This window comes from Cervus canadensis, chromosome 29 (assembly GCF_019320065.1).
Source record: "Cervus canadensis isolate Bull #8, Minnesota chromosome 29, ASM1932006v1, whole genome shotgun sequence".
Taxonomy (NCBI): domain Eukaryota; kingdom Metazoa; phylum Chordata; class Mammalia; order Artiodactyla; family Cervidae; genus Cervus; species Cervus canadensis.
In genome coordinates, this window is record NC_057414.1 from 1387083 (window position 1) to 1405387 (window position 18305).

Consider the following 18305-nt stretch of genomic DNA (forward strand, 5'->3'; position numbering starts at 1 on the left):
ACTTTGTAAATGGGATGCATTTATGATCATTTAAATGAGAGATTTCCTTAAAGAACACCCTCCTACACACTAACTGTACAGTGCTCCTCTCCTGCTCCACTGATGTCCATTTCATATTGAATTTACACAGAAAGCATATGTGAAATTTCCAACATTTTCCATGATCCTTTCACTGACTTACTAATTTTATTAATGCCTTCAGTTTGTGCATCATTTAAAATAAGATATGTGCTTCAAAAAGCAAATCTTATACACAAATAGACCAAGGGATGGTTAAGCAGTTTATCCCTAAAACATGCACATCCTGTTTTTCAGGTATGTATAAGACAGGGAAATAAGCTTTAAGTATTTTCTTTGGATTAAAGACATTTGGAAATTGTTATTAAGGAAGTGGTTAAATGCAAGTGGTCGAATAGGAGATGGCAAGAGTGAACATGGACATTTTAGAAATCAGTGAAATAAAATGGATGGGAATGGGGAAATTTAATTCAGATGGCCATTATATCTACCACTGTGGGCAAGAATCCCTTAGAAGAAACAGAATAGCCTCATAGTCAATATGAGTCTGAAATGCAGTACTTGGGTGCAATCTCAAAAACAACAGAATGATCTTGGTTCATTTCCAAAGCAAACCACTCAACATTAAGGCCTAGAGCTGAGCTGACTGTGGCTCAAATAATTATCTATTTATTGCAAAACTCAGATTTAAGTTGAAGAAAGTAGAGTAAGCCACTAGGCAATTCGGGTATGACTTAAATCAAATATCATCTGCTTATCCAGTGGAAATAGACTCAAGGGATTCTATATGATAGGGTGCCTAAAGAACTACAGATGGAAGTTCATAACATTGTACAGGAGGCAGTGATCAAAAGCATCCCCCCAAAAAAGAAATGCAACAAGGCAAAATGGTTGTCTGAAGAGGTCTTACAAAGAGCTGAGAAAAGAAGAGGAGCTAAAGGCAAAGGAGAAAGGAACAGATATACCCAACTGAATGCAGAGTTCCAGAGAATAGCAAGGAGAGATAAGAAAGCCTTCCTAAGTGATCATTGCAAAGAAATAGAGAAAAACAGTAGAATGAAAAAGACTAGAGATCTATTCAAGAAAATCAGAGATACGAAAGGAACATTTCATGCAAGATGGGCACAATAAAGGACAGAAATGGTATGGACCTAAGAAAAGCAGAAGATATTAAGAAGAGGTGGCAAGAATACACAGAAGAACTATACAAAAAAGATTTTCACGACCCAGATAATCATGATGGTGTGATCACTCACCTAGAGCCAGACATCCTGGAATGCAAAGTCAAGTGGGCCTTAGGAAGCATTATTATTAACAAAGCTAGTGGATGAGATGGAATTCCCCAGGTGAGTTATTTCAAATCCTAAAAGATGGTGCTACTAAAGTGCTGCACTCAATATGCCAGCAAATTTGGAAAACTCAGCAGTGGCCTCGGGACTGGAAAAGGTCAGTTTTCATTCCATTCCCAAAGAAAGGCAATGCCAAAGAATATTCAAACTACCATACAATCGGTTCATTTCACATGCTAGCAAGGTCATGCTCAAAATCCTCCAAGCTAGGCATCAACAGTGTGTGAACTAGGAAATTCCAGGTGTACAAACTGGATTTAGAAAAGGCAGAGGAACCAGAGATCCAATTGCCAACATCTGTTGGATCATCAAAAAAGCAAGAGAATTCCAGAAAAACATCTACTTCTGCTTCATTGACTATGCTAAAGCCTTTGACTGTGTGGATCACAACAAACTGCAGAAAATTCTTCAGGAGATGGGAATACCTGAACACCTTATCTGTCTCCTGAGAAATCTGTATGCAGGTCAAGAAGCAACAATTAGAATAGAACATGAAACAATGGGCTGGATCAAAACTGGGAAAGGAGTACATCAAGGCCGTATATTGTCACCCTGCTTATGTAACTTCTATGCAAAGTACATCATGAGAAGTGCCAGGCTGGATGAAGCACAAGCTGTAATCAAGACTGCTGGAAGGACTATCAATAACCTCAGATACACAAATGAAACCACCCTGATGGCAGAAAGTGAAAAGCAATTAAAGAACCTCTTTTTTTTTTTTCGTTCAACAAATGTTTATTGATTGCCTTTACTATTTTTTTTCTTTTTTTCATTTATTTTTATTAGTTGGAGGCTAGTTACTTTACAATATTGTTGTGGTTTTTGCCATACACTGACATGAATCAGCCATGGATTTACATGTGTTCCCCATCCTGATCCCCCCTCCCGCCTCCCTCCCCATCCCATCCCTCTGGGTCTTCCCAGTGCACCAGCCCTGAGCACTTGTCTCATGGATTCAACCTGGGCTGGTGATCTGTTTCACCCTTGATAGTATACTTGTTTCAGTGCTATTCTCTCAGAACATCCCACCCTTGCCTTCTCCCACAGAGTCCAAAAGTCTGTTCTGTACATCTGTGTCTCTTTTTCTGTTTTGCATATAGGGTTATCGTTACCATCTTTTTAAATTCCATATATATGCGTTAGTATGCTGTATTGGTCTTAAAGAGCCTCTTGATGAAAGTGAAAGAAGACAGTGACAAAGCTGGCTTAAAACTCAACATTCAGAAAACTAAGATCATGGCATCTGGTCCCATCACTTCCTGGCAAATAGATGGGGAAACAATGGAAACAGTGAGAGACTTTACTTTCTTGGGCTCCAAAATCACTGCGGAGAGCGACTGCAGCCATGAAATTAAAAGACACTTGTTCCTTGGAAGAAAAGCTATAGAAATCCTAGACAGTGTATTGAAAAGCAGAGCCATCACTTTTCTGACAATTGTCCATATAGCCAAAGTTATGGTTTTTCCAGTAGTCATGTATGGATGTGAGAGTTGACCATAAAGAAGGCTGAGCACTAAAGAATTGATGCTTTCGAATTGTGGTGCTGGAGAAGGCTCTTGAGAGTCCCTTGAACTGGAAGGAGATCAAACCAGTCCATCCTAAAGGAGATCAGTCCTGAATATTCATTGGAAGGACTGATGTTGAAGCTGAAACTCCAATACTTTGGTCACCTGATGCAAAGAGCCGACTCATTGGAAAAGACCCTGATGCTGAGGAAGACTGCGGGCAGGAGGAGAAGGGGGCGACAGAGGATGAGATGGTTGGATGGCATCACCGACTCAACGGACATGAGTTTGAGCAATCTCTGGGAGATGGTGAAGTACAGGGGTGCCTGGCGTGCTGCATCCATGGGGTCGCAAAGAATCAGATACCACTGAGCAACTGAACAACAACTTAATTAAGGGATGCCAAATGTTTTCATGGAACAAATGCTTTCCAGTAGAAAATGCTAATGTAATTAAAAGGCATTAGTGTTGATGAAGAGGACTCAACAAACATTTCTACTACACAAGATCACCAGGAAAAGAGCTCCAGTGGGTGGGTTGAAAATATACATCAAATAAGTGAGTTATTAATAGCTTGAATCCTTTCACTGACTTCTAAGATAGACTACATTGGATTCTTTTCCTCTAAATATTTTAAAGGATGATAGAATAAAGTAAAATATGTATACAATGGTTTCTAGGATAAACTATCTCCCTGTGCATTTCACTGAACTGAATGATACCTAGTGTGGTTTGAGAGTTAAAGAAAATAGAATAAATGGTGTGTTTAGTGAAGAGGCTGAAGATGAAGGTGGGTCTAAGGACATGCCTCCCCCTATAGGCCTTTCATAGAAGGTTACTTATCCTTCAGCATCACATATTCCTCAGGGCACACAACTGGGAGTTAGCAACTCCATACTGCCTCCAGACACATTCCACATGCCCTGTAGAAACGTAAAAGTGAAAAATCTCCTTCTCTGAGGCTCCTGACATCTAGTTATCCCTCTATCCTTCAACGTTGTTTAAAAGTACCATCTACTACCAACTTCTAGGTAAAGAGTTTCTGTCTACTGCAAGCTCTGCTACCATTCTGAGTTACTTTAATGGCTATATAAAGGGCAAACTAGGGCTTCCCAGGTGACTCAGTGGTAAAGAATCCATCTGCCAATGCAGGAGACACAGGTTCAATCCCTGGGTTGGGAAGATCCCCTGGAGAAGGAAGTGGTAACCCACTTCAGTATTCCTGCCTGGAGAATTCCAAGGACAGAGGAGCCTGGAGGGCTACCGTCCATGAGGTCACAAACAGTCAGGCATGACTTTTCAGTGACAAAACAACAACAAAGGGCAAACTATCATCATAGGCTCATTTCTCAGTTGTAATGATTAACTTCTAATACAATTAGAATCATCATTTTAGTCATTCTACTTCTGATAAATTTATTACCTGAATCTCCCTCACATAAGTAATAGTCACTTCTAATATCAAACTCTCTTTTCCTTCTAGCTTTAGGCAATCATCCCCACAATATCTGCTATTTCACCTAATATACACACTTTTGTTTGAATATATTCATTTTATTCTATTCTTTCGTCTCATTCTGCATTCATTTACCCATTTTGAACCACACAGCCTGTATAGAAATTTCAGTAATCCAATGTCTAGTAGACACTGATAGAAATGGGGGAAAGGAAATAAAGAAATGGAATTTTTATTCAAATCATTATGGGCAAATTACATTTACTATCCATTCCTGAGGGCCTACCCCCATATTTTTAAATTTTATCTTTTGCTCTAATTTTTATTTTTTAATTTTATCACCAGATAAACATGGTCTCTTGTAGATCTAAGAGGAACTAGAGCTTCCTGAACAAAGGAGATACAAAAAGAACAACAACAAAAATAAATCTTTACAGAAGGTAACTAAAGCTAATTTCAAAACAATTCATTCTTGAATATTTAAAAACTAGTAAGACAGTTTTTCATACCAGAGTTATGGCATAGAAACCAGAGTGTCAAAACTATACTGAGCACAGATCTACAAGTCTAAAGAATATGAAGAAAAAAAAATAGCAGATTGAAGAACCCTGAATTCAGCATCTAACATATAGTAGGTACTCAAAAAGTTTTTATCAGGAGTGCTACATAAACAGTGTTATAGAAGTTCTTGAACAGGTAGACTGAGTGAGTATATAATTCCCTTCCCGTGACCATCCCATAGTTTATCTGTTTTTTGTGGGTACTTTCAACCATCCTCATGGTATCTGCAATCATCTGTATGCTGATGACTCCCAACTATGTAAGAGTCCCCTAACTTCTGGATTCTTAAATCCATGTGCCTACTAAATGTGTCCAATTGTATGTTCCACCAGCCCCATATTCCACAATGAAGCTTTTTATTTCTTCCTCCAAATATATACCCTCTCCTATATTTTCTTAACTTAGTTAAGTGCACCACCCAAGGCAGTAACTTAGGTAGCATTCTACACTTCTCTCTTTATCAATGAGAAGTGAAACTGAAAGGTGCTCAGTCATGTCCAACTCTTTGCGACCCCATGGACTATACAGTCCATGGAATTCTCCAGGCCAGAATACTGGGGTGGGTAGCCTTTCCCTTCTCTAAGGGATCTTCCCAACCCAAGGATTGAAAACAAGTCTCTTGCATTGCAGGTGAATTCTTTTATAGCTAAGCCACAAGGGAAACCCAAATTCATCAATGATCCTACTCATTTTACTTCCCATATATTCTTGAAACTGTTATCTACTCTTTCTCCATATCATCACCACCGCAAGGAATTATCTCATCATCTCTCACACGACTCTTGCAGTAGAATGAGTCTATCTCAAGTAGTCTATCTCAAATCTATCTCAAGTCCATGGTATTTTATCTAAATGTCAACTCTATGTTTGTTTGGTTTTTTTTTCCTTAGCCTTAAGATCTCACAGTGGAATCTCACAACATACAGTATAAATTCATCCATAAGCTATGTTTTATATCCCTATCCATCTACACCCTGCATTTTACCTTGTCTTATTTTACATGGAGCTGCAGGTTTGATCCCTGGGTTGGGAACATCCCCAGAGAAGGAGATGGCAATCCACTCCAGGATTCTTGCTTGGGAAATCCCACAGACAGAGGAGCCTGGCGAACTGCAGCCCAGAGGGTCACAAATGAGTTGGGCAGGTCTTGGCAACTAAACCACTATCGCAGTTGGGGGGGGGGGGCGGGGGGAAGCACTGTTTTACCCGTCTACGCCATGCTGCTAAGCCTCGCACATGTTTGTGCTGGATTTTTTTTTCTGCCTGCCTACCTGTCTCTTCATACTGTATTCCTTCTCATCTTTGACAATTTACTGTAGGATCATATCTTGCTGAAGTTTTTCCAGTCCTCCTAGTATGGGTTAAGAGTCCTTCTTGAATGTTTCTACAATAAAACTTCTCACTTTCTTTAAAAATTATCTGTTTACAATTCATCATCCCACTCCAGATTGTGAACATATCAATGAGTTACCCACATGCTCCTTATCACAGTCCCTTGCACATAGAGTATTCAGTAAATAGGAAAGCTGTAAATTAAACCCAAACAAGGGAACACAATGTAAAGTTAATAAGTCATAGTCTTGTTTCTAAAATTATTGACATTGTTACTTATATGGAGGTTGAATGGATATAAGATGAGCTTAGGAATCAGAGGCACAAACTCTCATCCTGGGTTCCCTACTCATAAACCATGTGGGCCTGGGTTTACTCATGTTCATTCTCAATGCCTCCCTCTTTAGGATGATAATAGCACCTACTCTTTAGGGTAGTTTTAAGAACTGAGGATAATATAGCAAAAAGAACCTGGTACACTCAATATTCTGTTATCACTATTTCTTTTTAGAACTTTTTAAAATGAAAGTATAGCTGATTCACATTGTGTCAGTCTCTTGTGTATAACAAAGCGATTAAGGCATTTACATATATATATAGTTCTTATTATTTTTATTGTGACCTTGAAAATAATTATGAAGCATTTTATTTGAAAAGTGAGTCAATATTTGTAAAGTACTTAAAACAGTCCTCACAAGCATGTGCATGTGTGCGGACACATGTGGACACGTGCATGTGTACCTAAGTTTAAATAGGTGCCTAAAAGATAAATGAACTTATTACATAAGAGAAATAAATTTCACTGACATTTTATTAATTATACATTCTGAAGAGCTTCAACTATTTTTAGTTGATGTTTCTTTATTTTTTAAAAGCCCAAATAGAAAGAATTATGCAGCTGCAGCAGAGACTATAAAAGCATTATTAGCCACTTTAAACTGTACATTATTGTTGAGTGGAATAACGCATAAGTGAATGAATGAAAATGTGGTCTATTTAGGCATCTGGTAAACATACTTAAGCTGTAATTATAGTTATAGACAGGAAGAGGGAGGGTCCCATCTGATAGCAAAGATGAGCTTCCCAGTCTATAAGTGACAGTCTGTAAATTCACCTTACTCTGAAAACAAGAACTATTTGGAAGTTCCAAATAAGTCTAATGTATCCCTTGCTTTACTAGAATTAAGTTGGGACTTCTATTTTTATATTATTTATAAATTTTTTTATCAAAACGGAATGGGTTAGGAGAGAATAGAATGTTTAGGATCTGTTTCATAAGCAGGGGCACTTGTGTGTGTGTGTGTGTGTGTGTGTGTGTGTGTGTGTGTGTGTACATAAGCGAGACAGAGAGAAGAGTTTTGAACAGGAAGTGTAGATGTCCTAAGTTATCTATTAAAAGATTTAAATTAACTGGAAATTAGCCTAACAGAAGATGTTAAAAAATACTTCAAGGACCCCTTTGTAAGGAATCATAAATAATTCTACTATTCTATTAATATTCTCTTAAATTAATCTCCAAAGCCGTTTTCTGGCCGTGTAACTCAATTCACAGATAAATACAAAAAGCTTCCCACTGCAGTGTGAATGTCCTTTGATGATCGGTACTTCACAGGGGATCCTCTTCTAAGGTGTCTTTTTTGGTGCAGTAAAGGCTGCTCAATCTGGTCTTTAAGTTCTTTTCCTCTCTTCTTTATGGCCTAGACCTAAAGTTACTGAGTACATACTGCCTTCTCTCCTTCCTTCTCCCAAGAGATGGTGAGCTCTACGAGGCAATACCTGTGGGTTAATTATCTCTCTATCCCCAGAACAAAGCCCAATTTCTAGAATTTAATAGATGCTCAACTAACATCTACTGAAGAAGGTGATCTATTTTGCTTCATTTAATAGGCCATTTCACTTTCACTCAGATGCTAAATACTTTTAACATCTTAGAAGAAATCAGCGTTATGAGAAAGGCCTTTATCCCAGAACAAATAATGATGATAATTCTACTGCTTATTGTTTTATTTAATATTAATAGTGAAACAGAAGGAAAAGAAACTTTTCTAAAATGTAACTATATCAAGGGCAAACAAGTCTTCTGAAAGTAAGACACTCTATCACTACCTGCTGAATACCAGGAACATGGATGACATGGCACCAGGTCAGGCTCCTGATTTAGGAGGGAAAATGTAATAAACACAGTAAATCTTAAGAGTCTTGGACCCTTACAAGCTCTACAGACGATTCCTCTCAACTAGGTAGGCTTGTGATTCTGGTCAAGTTAGTTAAGTAAGTCTGTTTCCTCATTTGGCAAATGAAGATAACAGTGCCTCTTTAATTAGCCCCACAGGCTTAAACTGATGAATAAAAGAGAGATTATTTCTGTGAAAGCATGTAGGCTCTGAAAACTGGCATACAAATACAAGGGCTCATCTTGATGCACCATGTAGCTGACAAATGTTGGAAATCACAAATTTTAGTTGAAACTTCTAGTACCTTCCAGGTGCGCTGAATTGCCAACTCTGATGTAAAAGCTGTTTGAACCACCCTCCACAATGCAGGCAGCAGAGTACTGACGGTCACACGTCAGTTTAAAGGTTGTATAAACCTCCTACATGGAAGGAACATCTCTTTTCTTTTGGCATCACCAGTTTCCAGTATAACACACAGACATAGTAGTACTCAGTGAAGGTTCATTAATGACACAGATGACTTTTTAAACTAGGAGGCAACACATTATAATAGCTAAAAGTGCAGGTTCTGAATTTAGCTTCCTGTGTTCAAATCCTTGATCAGTCTGCTCAATCCTTATAATCTTAGGTTTCTGCTTTGGTAAAATGGATATAATAATAATAAAAAAAAAAAAGAGGCTCTGCCACGAGTTGTTGCCAGGACTGCATTTAGGTCAAATTCCAGCATCATGACTGACACATGGTAAACATTAAGTAAATTCTGATTTACTGACATTCATCTTTTCGTTAGATGCTATGAATTATGTTCCTTTTACCATAGATTATTAAATATGATCAATAGGCAATTTAAAAGGGTAGACCGCATGTGGTTCAACCAAGAAGTAACAAAATGGCCCTGCAGTGTGATCCGCATACCATCTACAGCATCACCAGTCAGCCACCACGGTGAAAGCAGGGGCCCCGTTCAGCTGCGGGGCCACCCTCCAGAGCCCAGCTCTCCCTCAGCCCAGCCAGTGAAGCCCACAATCACATCTTTCTGTTTGCTCCTGTCCTTGTTCACGCTCACCAGGTACAAAGACAGGAGGCTGGCCCAGCACAAGTCGGAAATAGAGTGTTTCACCCCCAAAGGGAGTATGGGGAATGGTGGGAGAGCAACCATGAGCAGGTAAGCAAAACGTGAGTGGCCTGAGGTGGTGTGAACTACGTGTCTGCAAGCTGCAGGAACAGGTGGCTCCCTGGCCCGGGTCCTTGCCCAGCCCTGCCTCCCAGGCAGTGTGTCCAACCTGGGCCTCCGCCCAGGTTTGATTTGCAAAACCCACACCGTCCTCACAAGAAGTGACGGGAGCCTCCTGTCCCAGACGCTGCTGTTCCCCAGGGCTGTGCGCTTTGCATGTCTGAAGCCTTAGCTCACAGTCAGTGGCCCTGTGGATCTTAACGTACTGGTCAAACGCTTCTGTGGAGTTTGCAAAGTGGAAGAGATGGGAGGAAACTCAGAACCATCCAGTCGCTTGACAAAAATTAAACAGCAAAAACCTAGGACTGGTTTTGAGGGAAGGACTGCAATGGAGGGAAAGATTCAGCCCTGATCTCACAAGCCTGGGAATTAATCTAACTTGCACTGAGTCAAAAGTCAACTCATAGCCAAGGGCAAACGCCAGGCCAAACAAGCGAACCACAGAGGCCAGCGGCTCTTTGTGAACGGACATCAGGAAAGCTAGTCCTCCTCTAGCTACTGTAGCTTTGCAGCTCCCTTCCTCCTCTGTGTTTGGTGGTGAACGCCCCGTGTCGCTGCGCTCTGCATGTTCCTTCCCACGAGGCCTTCCCAATCGAGCTGTGCCCAGGAAACGGGGGTACTTGGAATTATGAGCATCGACTGAGCTGTGTTGCATGAAATAATCGTGCTTTATTGCATGGGACTGGGTTTCAAAGAAGAGGGCTCTGGAGATAAAGACTGTCAAGGCTGGCATTAAATGGTCCCAGGAGGCTGGAGGAGCCCTGAGTTGGGAAACTGATCACCACGAACTAGCTCCCCACCCCTAATTTGTTATAGCATTTCCCAGTCCATCTGTCTGTTGTGTGGAAGGGAAGCTCTCGCAAATCGGCCTGGGTTAAAGGAAAGGGGATGTGCAGAGAGTGCAGTATGCACACACGTGTGTGCATGTGCTGAGAGCAGAGCAACGAGAGAATCCAATCCCACTGAACTTTCACTCCCCAACACTGTTCGATTCCGCGGCAGTGGGTTTCTTTTGGTTTCCAAAATAATGCCTAAGTTTCTACAAGGACACTGGCACAACTTTTGGAAGGCCATTCACACTGCAGTCTGTGAAAATGGTGTCCTGACCTGTGCGGTGTATAGCCTGAGTCATTGTTCCTAGCAGCCTGGTCAAGAGCTTGACTGACTTCATCCACTGCTCCCAGCACAAGACAGTGAGAGCATGTGTATGTGTAGGCACGTACATGTGCACACGGGTGTATCTGATGGCCTTATGCCCCTGTATACGGCCGTCTTTAGATCCCAGTGTATCTGGAAGATAACCACCAATGGATCATTTTGTGGGGGTCACTCAACAGACTGGTACTGGGGCTCCTAGTGTCCTTCCATTCAGATGTGAGAAAGTGGTGTAATTCCTGTACTTGAAAACCATCCAGACAGTGTCAGGGTTGGCAGGACAAGGTGAAAACACTGTCCCAGACGAGCACAGGGGCTCTGTCCAAAGTGCCTTCTGATTTGAAGCACTGTCTCGGATGGACCTCCCAAACCTAGCAAACCTGACTGCCTGTCAAATACACTGAGGCAAAGATGGATAACACGGATCTAGAGTATATAGCACAGGGCACTCTGCTCCACGTCATGTGGCAGCCTGGATGGGAGGGGAGTTTGGGGGTGAGTGGATACATGTATACGTATGGCTGAGTCCCTTTGCTGTTTCCCTGAAACTATCACCACATTGTTAATCGGCTTTACCACAATACAAAATAAAAAGTTAAAATATATATATATATATATATATATATATATATATATATATATACACTGAAGCAAAACCTAGGAATCTGTAGTGTAACAAGTTTCCAAGGTCATTCTGATTTAGTCAGTCCATAAACTTGTGTTTTGAAATAATCCATTTGTGTAGGAGATGACGTGGAGCTATTCATGGCAAACATCAGGTTTCAATTCTGTCATGCAGTATTCTCAAGAGGGTTTGGTCAGCGCCTCGAACTCTCAAGTCTGATCAGACTAGTGATTAATTTGCTCAAGGCTGCCTTGATTGAAAACAGGTGAGAAGACAGAGCGTGAGTAAGGGGACACCAGCTTCCTTGGTTCAGGTCCAGATCTACAAAGGTAGCCACGCAGGGTGTCTACACTGGAATGGTCTGTTTCCCTACAATAGGAAGACATCATTTAGCATTTGTTTGTATAAAGCCAAGGTAATGGCGAGGCTTATTACACTGATATGTCCTGGCAGGCAGAGGGGAACAGTGTACGTTGCGCCAAAGACAGTTCCGTTGGAGCAAACACCTTAGCCCCACAGATTAAGAACAGTTAAGAAGAAACAAATGACCTTCCCTTCCTACTTTTTCTTCTCATTTCTTTAGCATCACGTAAAAACTGACAGAGAGAAAGAGTCTATGGAAGGAGTCCTTATAGTTGTTCATATCAATATGCACACCAATATATTTACCCAGAAGAAATAAGCTTAACATGAATATTAAGAGAAAGATATTAAGATACCAGAGGGAAGACCACTGCAGTGTAAACTATTTCTAAATAAGGGGTTAGAGTAGTTAATCTCAAGTTGCTTGCTCAGAAATAGAAATGGAAGGGCTGGAAACAGAATACCTACACAAGACTTTGGTAGATACGTTTTGTATCCGCTGATAAGCCCTCTTTCTTATCCACTCCCACTCCGTCCCCCAGTTGCTTCCCAGAGTCACAGGCAGGCATCATGTTTACTCTGCAAACACTGGGGGTGATTCTGTGGCCACCATCAAGCCCAGCCAGTCCCAGGGAGGGGCTAAGGGAAGCTCAAACCACCACAGAAAACCAGGAATGTCAACCTGCAACTCACAAACTACAGAGTGGGCTGGATCCTATGAATTTACGCCCAGGGCAGTCCTTGTGAGCCACACTGCTTAGCAGGAGAGGAGGAGCAATTGTACAAGGCATGCAGTCACAGCCCAGCAGAACAGCGTGACCTTGTCAGCAGCGCTGGCAGGGCCTGGAGACAACGCCTCCCCCTCCCTCCTCCTCCTATCCCCTCCCACGCTTGGAAAGGAATCGGAACGCTGTATGTCCCCAGAACAGTCTAGCTTCCTGAAACACTATGTCACTGTTTTCCCTTTGGGTGAACTTTCTTTTTCCGTCTGACTGTAGCATAATTTGTCATTTGTTCATACTTTAACAGTGGACAGTCTGTGTTTCAGAGTAATCTTCCTGATTGCAGGAGGAGTGAAAGAGAGTCCTAAACAGGGAGATGCTCTAAGAAAGGGGAATTCTCTAAACTCTGTAACGTGGGAGTTCATACAGAGATGATTCACCCCCAGGAATGACTAGAACCTCAACAATGAATGTCATCACCGCCCGTCTCAGCAGGGGGATTCCACTTCTGTGCTTCTTAAGTCTGCATTCTGATGTGCTCATGTTAGACTCCGTGATGGAGAGGCACAGCCACTCTGAGTCTCCCAGTCTCTGAGAAAGGGCCCTCCTTCAACAAATGAAATAGATCTAAAGCCCATTCAGTGCTTGAGGGAAGGAGGGTGGTAAGGGGTGATTTTTACTGTTGTTATGTCATGATATCAATTATGTGAAAGAAAGATCAATCCCCAATCAGTTGATTAACTGATTTTCACCTAGTAGATGCAGCATCTAATATTAGTGGGTATAAATATCTAATAATTCCTTGGAGAATCCAGTAACAATGACATCATAAGAGTCATTATTAAATGAATAAGGAGCTCAGATTTGAAAGTAACCCCAAAACATGATATCTGTGCTAGGATTCTTTTGCCTTTCATTCATTCAATTATTTCTTCCTCCATATAATGCTCATTATTGAGCTTCTACTATGAGTCAAGCACTGACAAGACTCAAGGTGAATGGATGACCAAGTCAAGACTAATGCCTTTGAAAATTCACTGTCCACTGAGGAACAGAGTCAGAAAAACAGATCACTGCAAAGCAATGTGGAACTCTTCCCCCCAAAAATAATTATTTATCAGATTAACTCCTCATTTAGTATAAATAGTAACCTATGCCAATGCAAACAGAATTAAGAGTAATAGAAACTAAATAATAATAAATGTTCAGAAATGGCTAGACACACAGTTATACAAAATTCAGAGTCCATAAAATGCTCCAATCAAAAGACATAGAGTGGCAGATTGTTTAAAAAAGAAAAGCCTACAACATGTGGCCTACAAGAGACCCACTTTGGGGCAGAGCACACAAACAGACTGAAAGTAAGGGGTTAGAAAAAATATTTCATGCAAACGGAAATGACAAAAAAACAGGGGTCCGAATACTCATATCAGAAAAAACAGACGTTACAACAAAAGCCATAAAGAAAAACTTCAGGGCCCATAGAAGAGAGAGAGTCCGGCTTTGCAGCATAGCAGAGGCCAGCTGGTTGCTGAGCAATAGGTGAGGATAGCTGCAATAGTCTTGTCTTCATTCCTCCCCAACATCAACTTCAAATTAACATTCTAACATATTCAGAGATATTCTAAAACAAATAAAACTAATAACAATTGCTGCCATTATTGTAATTACTGTGCATCAGACACTGGTAGTCCCTTCACAAATGTTATACATCAAGTTCTCACAAAAACATTATAAGCAAGATATTTTTCCTTTCCATGGGACATATGAGATCATAACAGTATTTGTCTTTCTCTAGCTTATTTCACTTAATATAATGCCCTCGCATTTCATCCATGTTGTCATAAATGGCAAGATTTCCTTCTATTTCTAAATAGAATAAGTTGAATATTATTTTTTAACCACATTTTCTTTATCCATTTGTCCACCAATGGACTCAGTGCTAGTGCTAAGTCGCTTCAGTCGTGTCCGACTCTGCGACTCCATGGATTGTAGCCCACCAGGCTCCTCTGTCCTTGGGATTCTCCAGGCAAGAATACTGGCGTGGTTGCCAGTCCCTCCTCCAGGGGAGCTTCCTGACCCAGGGACTGAACCCACATCTCTTACACCTCCTGCCTTTGCAGGTGGGTTCTTTGCCACTAGTGCCACCTGGGAAGCCCATGGACTCTTACATTGCTTCCATATTTTGGCCATTGTAAATACTGCTACAACAGACATGGGGGTACAGATATCTTTTCAAGATACTGATTTCATTTCTTTGGGATTAATACCCAGTAGTGGAATTGCTGGATTCATATGATAGTGTGATTTTTTAATTTTTTGAGCAGCCTCCAAAGTGTTTCCCACAGTGGCTGCATCCATTCATATTCCCACCAAAGTGTACAAGGGTTCCCTTTGCTCCCTATCCTCATCAAGGCTTGTCATTTCTTCTCTTTTTTGATAGTGGCCATTCTAGCAGGCATGGCCTGATTGTGGTTTTGACCTGCATTTCCCTGATAATTAATGATAAGCACCTTTTCATGTACCTGTTGGCCATTTTTATGTCTTCTTTGCAACAATGACTCCTCAGAAAGGACACATTTTCTTTATCCATTTATCCATCAATGGACATTTAGGTTGTTAGGCTACTGTGAATAATGCTTCAGTGACCACAAAGGTACTAATACCTCTTTGAGATCCTAATTCCAATTTTTTTTTTTTTTTAATGTATATCCAGAAGTAGGATTGCTGGATCAGGTTGCAGTGTTTTCAATTCTTTAAGGAACTTCCATACTGTTGTCCACAGATGTTTTGCATTCCCACCAACAATGTGCAAGGATTCCAATTTCTCCACATCCTTAGAAACATTGATTATCCCTTGTTTTTGTTGTTGTTGTTTAATAGTTACCCAAACAGGTATGATGTGATAATACTATGTTGTCCACTAAAAAATTTAAGAGGGTAGGTCTCATTTTAAGTGTCCTTACGATAATACAAGGAAGGGAGGAAGGAGGGAAGGAGGGAGGGAGGGAGGGAGGGAGGTAAGGTTGCAGAGATACATCACGAAGCATGTGAAGCATCCCAAAGGGAATGGAATCAGAACTGTGCCTCCCACCTGTGGCATGTGTCCATTTTATGTGAAAAGAAAAAATAATCCAAAAAACTGCTTTCTTAAATGAGGAGCTCTTTTATAGATGTTAACAATAAGCAGGTCAGTGGTAGACGTCCAAGAGGGATTCAAGCCGCGAACTTCAAGTACTCTTCACACATCAGATCTAAGCTACACGCATTACTTGAAGCGCTTCAACTAAGGTCAAAAGGAATCTTTTGTCTAAATGGAAACCGTTTGGGCGACTTCCCTGGCAGTCCAGTAGTTAGGACTCCGTGCTTCCACTGCAGGCAGCATGGGTTTGATCCCTGGTCAGGGAATTAAGATCTTACATGCCACAATGAGTGGCCAAAAAAAAAAAAAAATGAAGGAATTAGTTTTTCAGCAACTGCTGTAAAATTCCAGGGAAGTTCTCTTATCCTACAGTCCCTCAGGAGTCATCTCTGCGATGTTCAGGTGAATGTCGATACAGAGCTTTGGAATTTATCAGCAGGTTTTGGCGCTGCCATTGCCCTTGCTGCTCCACAAAGGTATATCTTGTCAGCCCCCCAGTTCAGCATGCATCTTGGCCCTTCACAGGGACAATACTGCGTGGTGGCTGTGATCTTCATTTAGGGTCATGTTTGAGGCCCTGTTCTGCCTTTTGAGTTAGACAATTTAGTTAAGTTCCATAAACCTCAGTTTTTGCACCTGTAACACAAGTTAGTAAAACCTGTCTATACCAAGCATTCAAGGCGAAAGAACTGACTTCATCTTCTTAAAGTGAAAGGGAGGAGGAAATGGCAACCCACTCCAGTCTTCTTGCCTGGAGAATCCCACGGAAGAAGGAGCCTGGTAGGTTACAGTCCATGGGGTCGCAAAGAGTCGGACACAACTGAGCACCTTCACTTTCACTTCCACTTTGTCTTGAGACTCCCAGCCCCCTGCTCTGTACCAGGCACCATCCTAAGCACAGGAGATACGTGCAGTTGCTGCCCAGGAGGGCTCCAGGTTTACTGCAGGAACAGACCTATCATGAAAAATGCTATGTCACTAAGTGCATGTCAAACAGCTGTTGAGAAGGTCAAATATAACAACATAGGGAAAAACACCTTGTGAAGTAGAAAGTTCTATTCAAATGGGAGCTGTTATCATTACAGGACTCTCCTTCGCCACCAATCCCAATCCCATATTTTATTTAAGGCTTAAATCAAGCTGGATTCTTCCGCTAAGTCTTCCTGACTGCACGGTGCAGCAGAGGCACAGACAGCTGTATCTTCTTTTGTTCTCTGCTCAGTTGCAATCTGGGCACTACAGTGATTGCTCGGAGGAAAAAAAAAATCATTTCCTATCTCAGAAAAAACTTCTCAGCTGAAGCACCTCAGCTAAGCCTAGAACACATATCTCAGTATGAGGAGGAGTTTAGAGTCCAGGTTACTGAATTATGGATCGAAAGAAACAGCTTAACTTGAGAAAGAAAACTCTGTGATCATTCAATAAACTGCCTCTGCTTGGCACACACTTTTGCCTGCCCTTGATTGGATGCTTCCTCTTTATAAAATCTTGCAGTTAAGCCACAATACTATAAACTACTATGTATAAAATAAATAAACTGGGGGGAGGGGGAAAATAAATAAGCTATAAGGCTATATTGTACAGGAAAAGACAGCCATTATTTTTTAGTGACTTTAAATGAAATATAATCTATAAAAATTTTGACTCACTTTGGCATTCACCTGAAACTCATAAAATATTGCAAATCAACTATTTATACTTCAATAAAAAGTAATTTAAAAGATTTTTTAAAAAAGCAGCAGCAATACTAGACCATCAGGCGCTTTAATAAACCACCTGAATGGACCTGGGATGTACTGAAAAGGCCTCCTGTTGCTATTCGACCAAAGACCTTTAAAATAGGGCTGACTGCTTCTCCTCCCACCAGGGTTTTATTAGGGACTAAATGCTTACTAAGAGATGTCCTCGGAGAGAACCATGCTAGAAGCATGTAGCCACTGCTCTCGCTCCAACTACTTTAAAAGAGAGGCAGAAGTCCACCACGGGGTTCTTGGAAGGGCTGCATAGGCTTAAACACATGGAATTATTTTCTTTGCCATATATGCATGACACATATCAATTGGATTTTGTTTATCCATGTTATTTCAACATTCCCTAGGCTTTCAGGCCTCGGTAAGCTCCACTTTATTTGCAAATCCTTCTTTGAGCTTCTTCCCCCATGAGCAACCTTTTCTCTGAATTCCTCTAATACCAACAAGAAAAACTCAACACATAAGGACAAATGTCTTTTTTTTTTTTCCCACAATAGTTTTCACATCCACATGTTCCTTTCTATCCTCATTTTGGCCACACCTGTTAGCATCTTCACACTGTATCCTACCCTCTTAAAACAAGCTCTTAAATCTACCCTGGCTACCACTATTTTTTATATCAATCTTCTTCTCACTGCCTGAAAGACTAAGTTAAATACTAATTAGGCTTGAATATTTTCCTGAAGTAGGGCCAGGACTAGGGACCAGATGAGGAGTCAGGTCAATGGATGAAGCTGTGGTGAAGGTTAAAGATGATTACAGCATGCATGGTTCCTTTGTTCAACTGTTTTAGTTGAGCTCAAGAAAGAAGATCAAATGCATGAAATATTAAAGGACGGAAGGGAATTCTTCCACTTGAAGTTTAACACAGAAAAGCCATGTGTATTTCTTTATATAATCATTTACTGATTGATCAAT

At 40.9% G+C, this 18305-nt stretch overlaps 1 protein-coding gene and 1 long non-coding RNA gene across 3 annotated transcripts in view; one reads left to right on the top strand and one right to left on the bottom strand.

The window, feature by feature from the left end:
• The window catches only part of GRM5 (glutamate metabotropic receptor 5), a 598074-nt gene that overhangs the window by 565815 nt on the left and 13954 nt on the right, over positions 1 to 18305 (top strand). Inside the window, exon 9 of one of the 2 annotated variants that reach the window (XM_043451882.1) lies at positions 9465 to 9560. The exons of the other annotated variant lie outside the window; for it this stretch is intronic. Within the exon in view, the coding sequence (XP_043307817.1) occupies positions 9465 to 9560 (96 nt within the window). The remainder of the gene's footprint in view (positions 1 to 9464; positions 9561 to 18305) is intronic. 2 annotated transcript variants of the gene reach the window in all.
• Positions 1 to 18305, bottom strand: part of LOC122430928 — a 262437-nt gene that overhangs the window by 234816 nt on the left and 9316 nt on the right. The gene's annotated exons all lie outside the window — the stretch shown is intronic.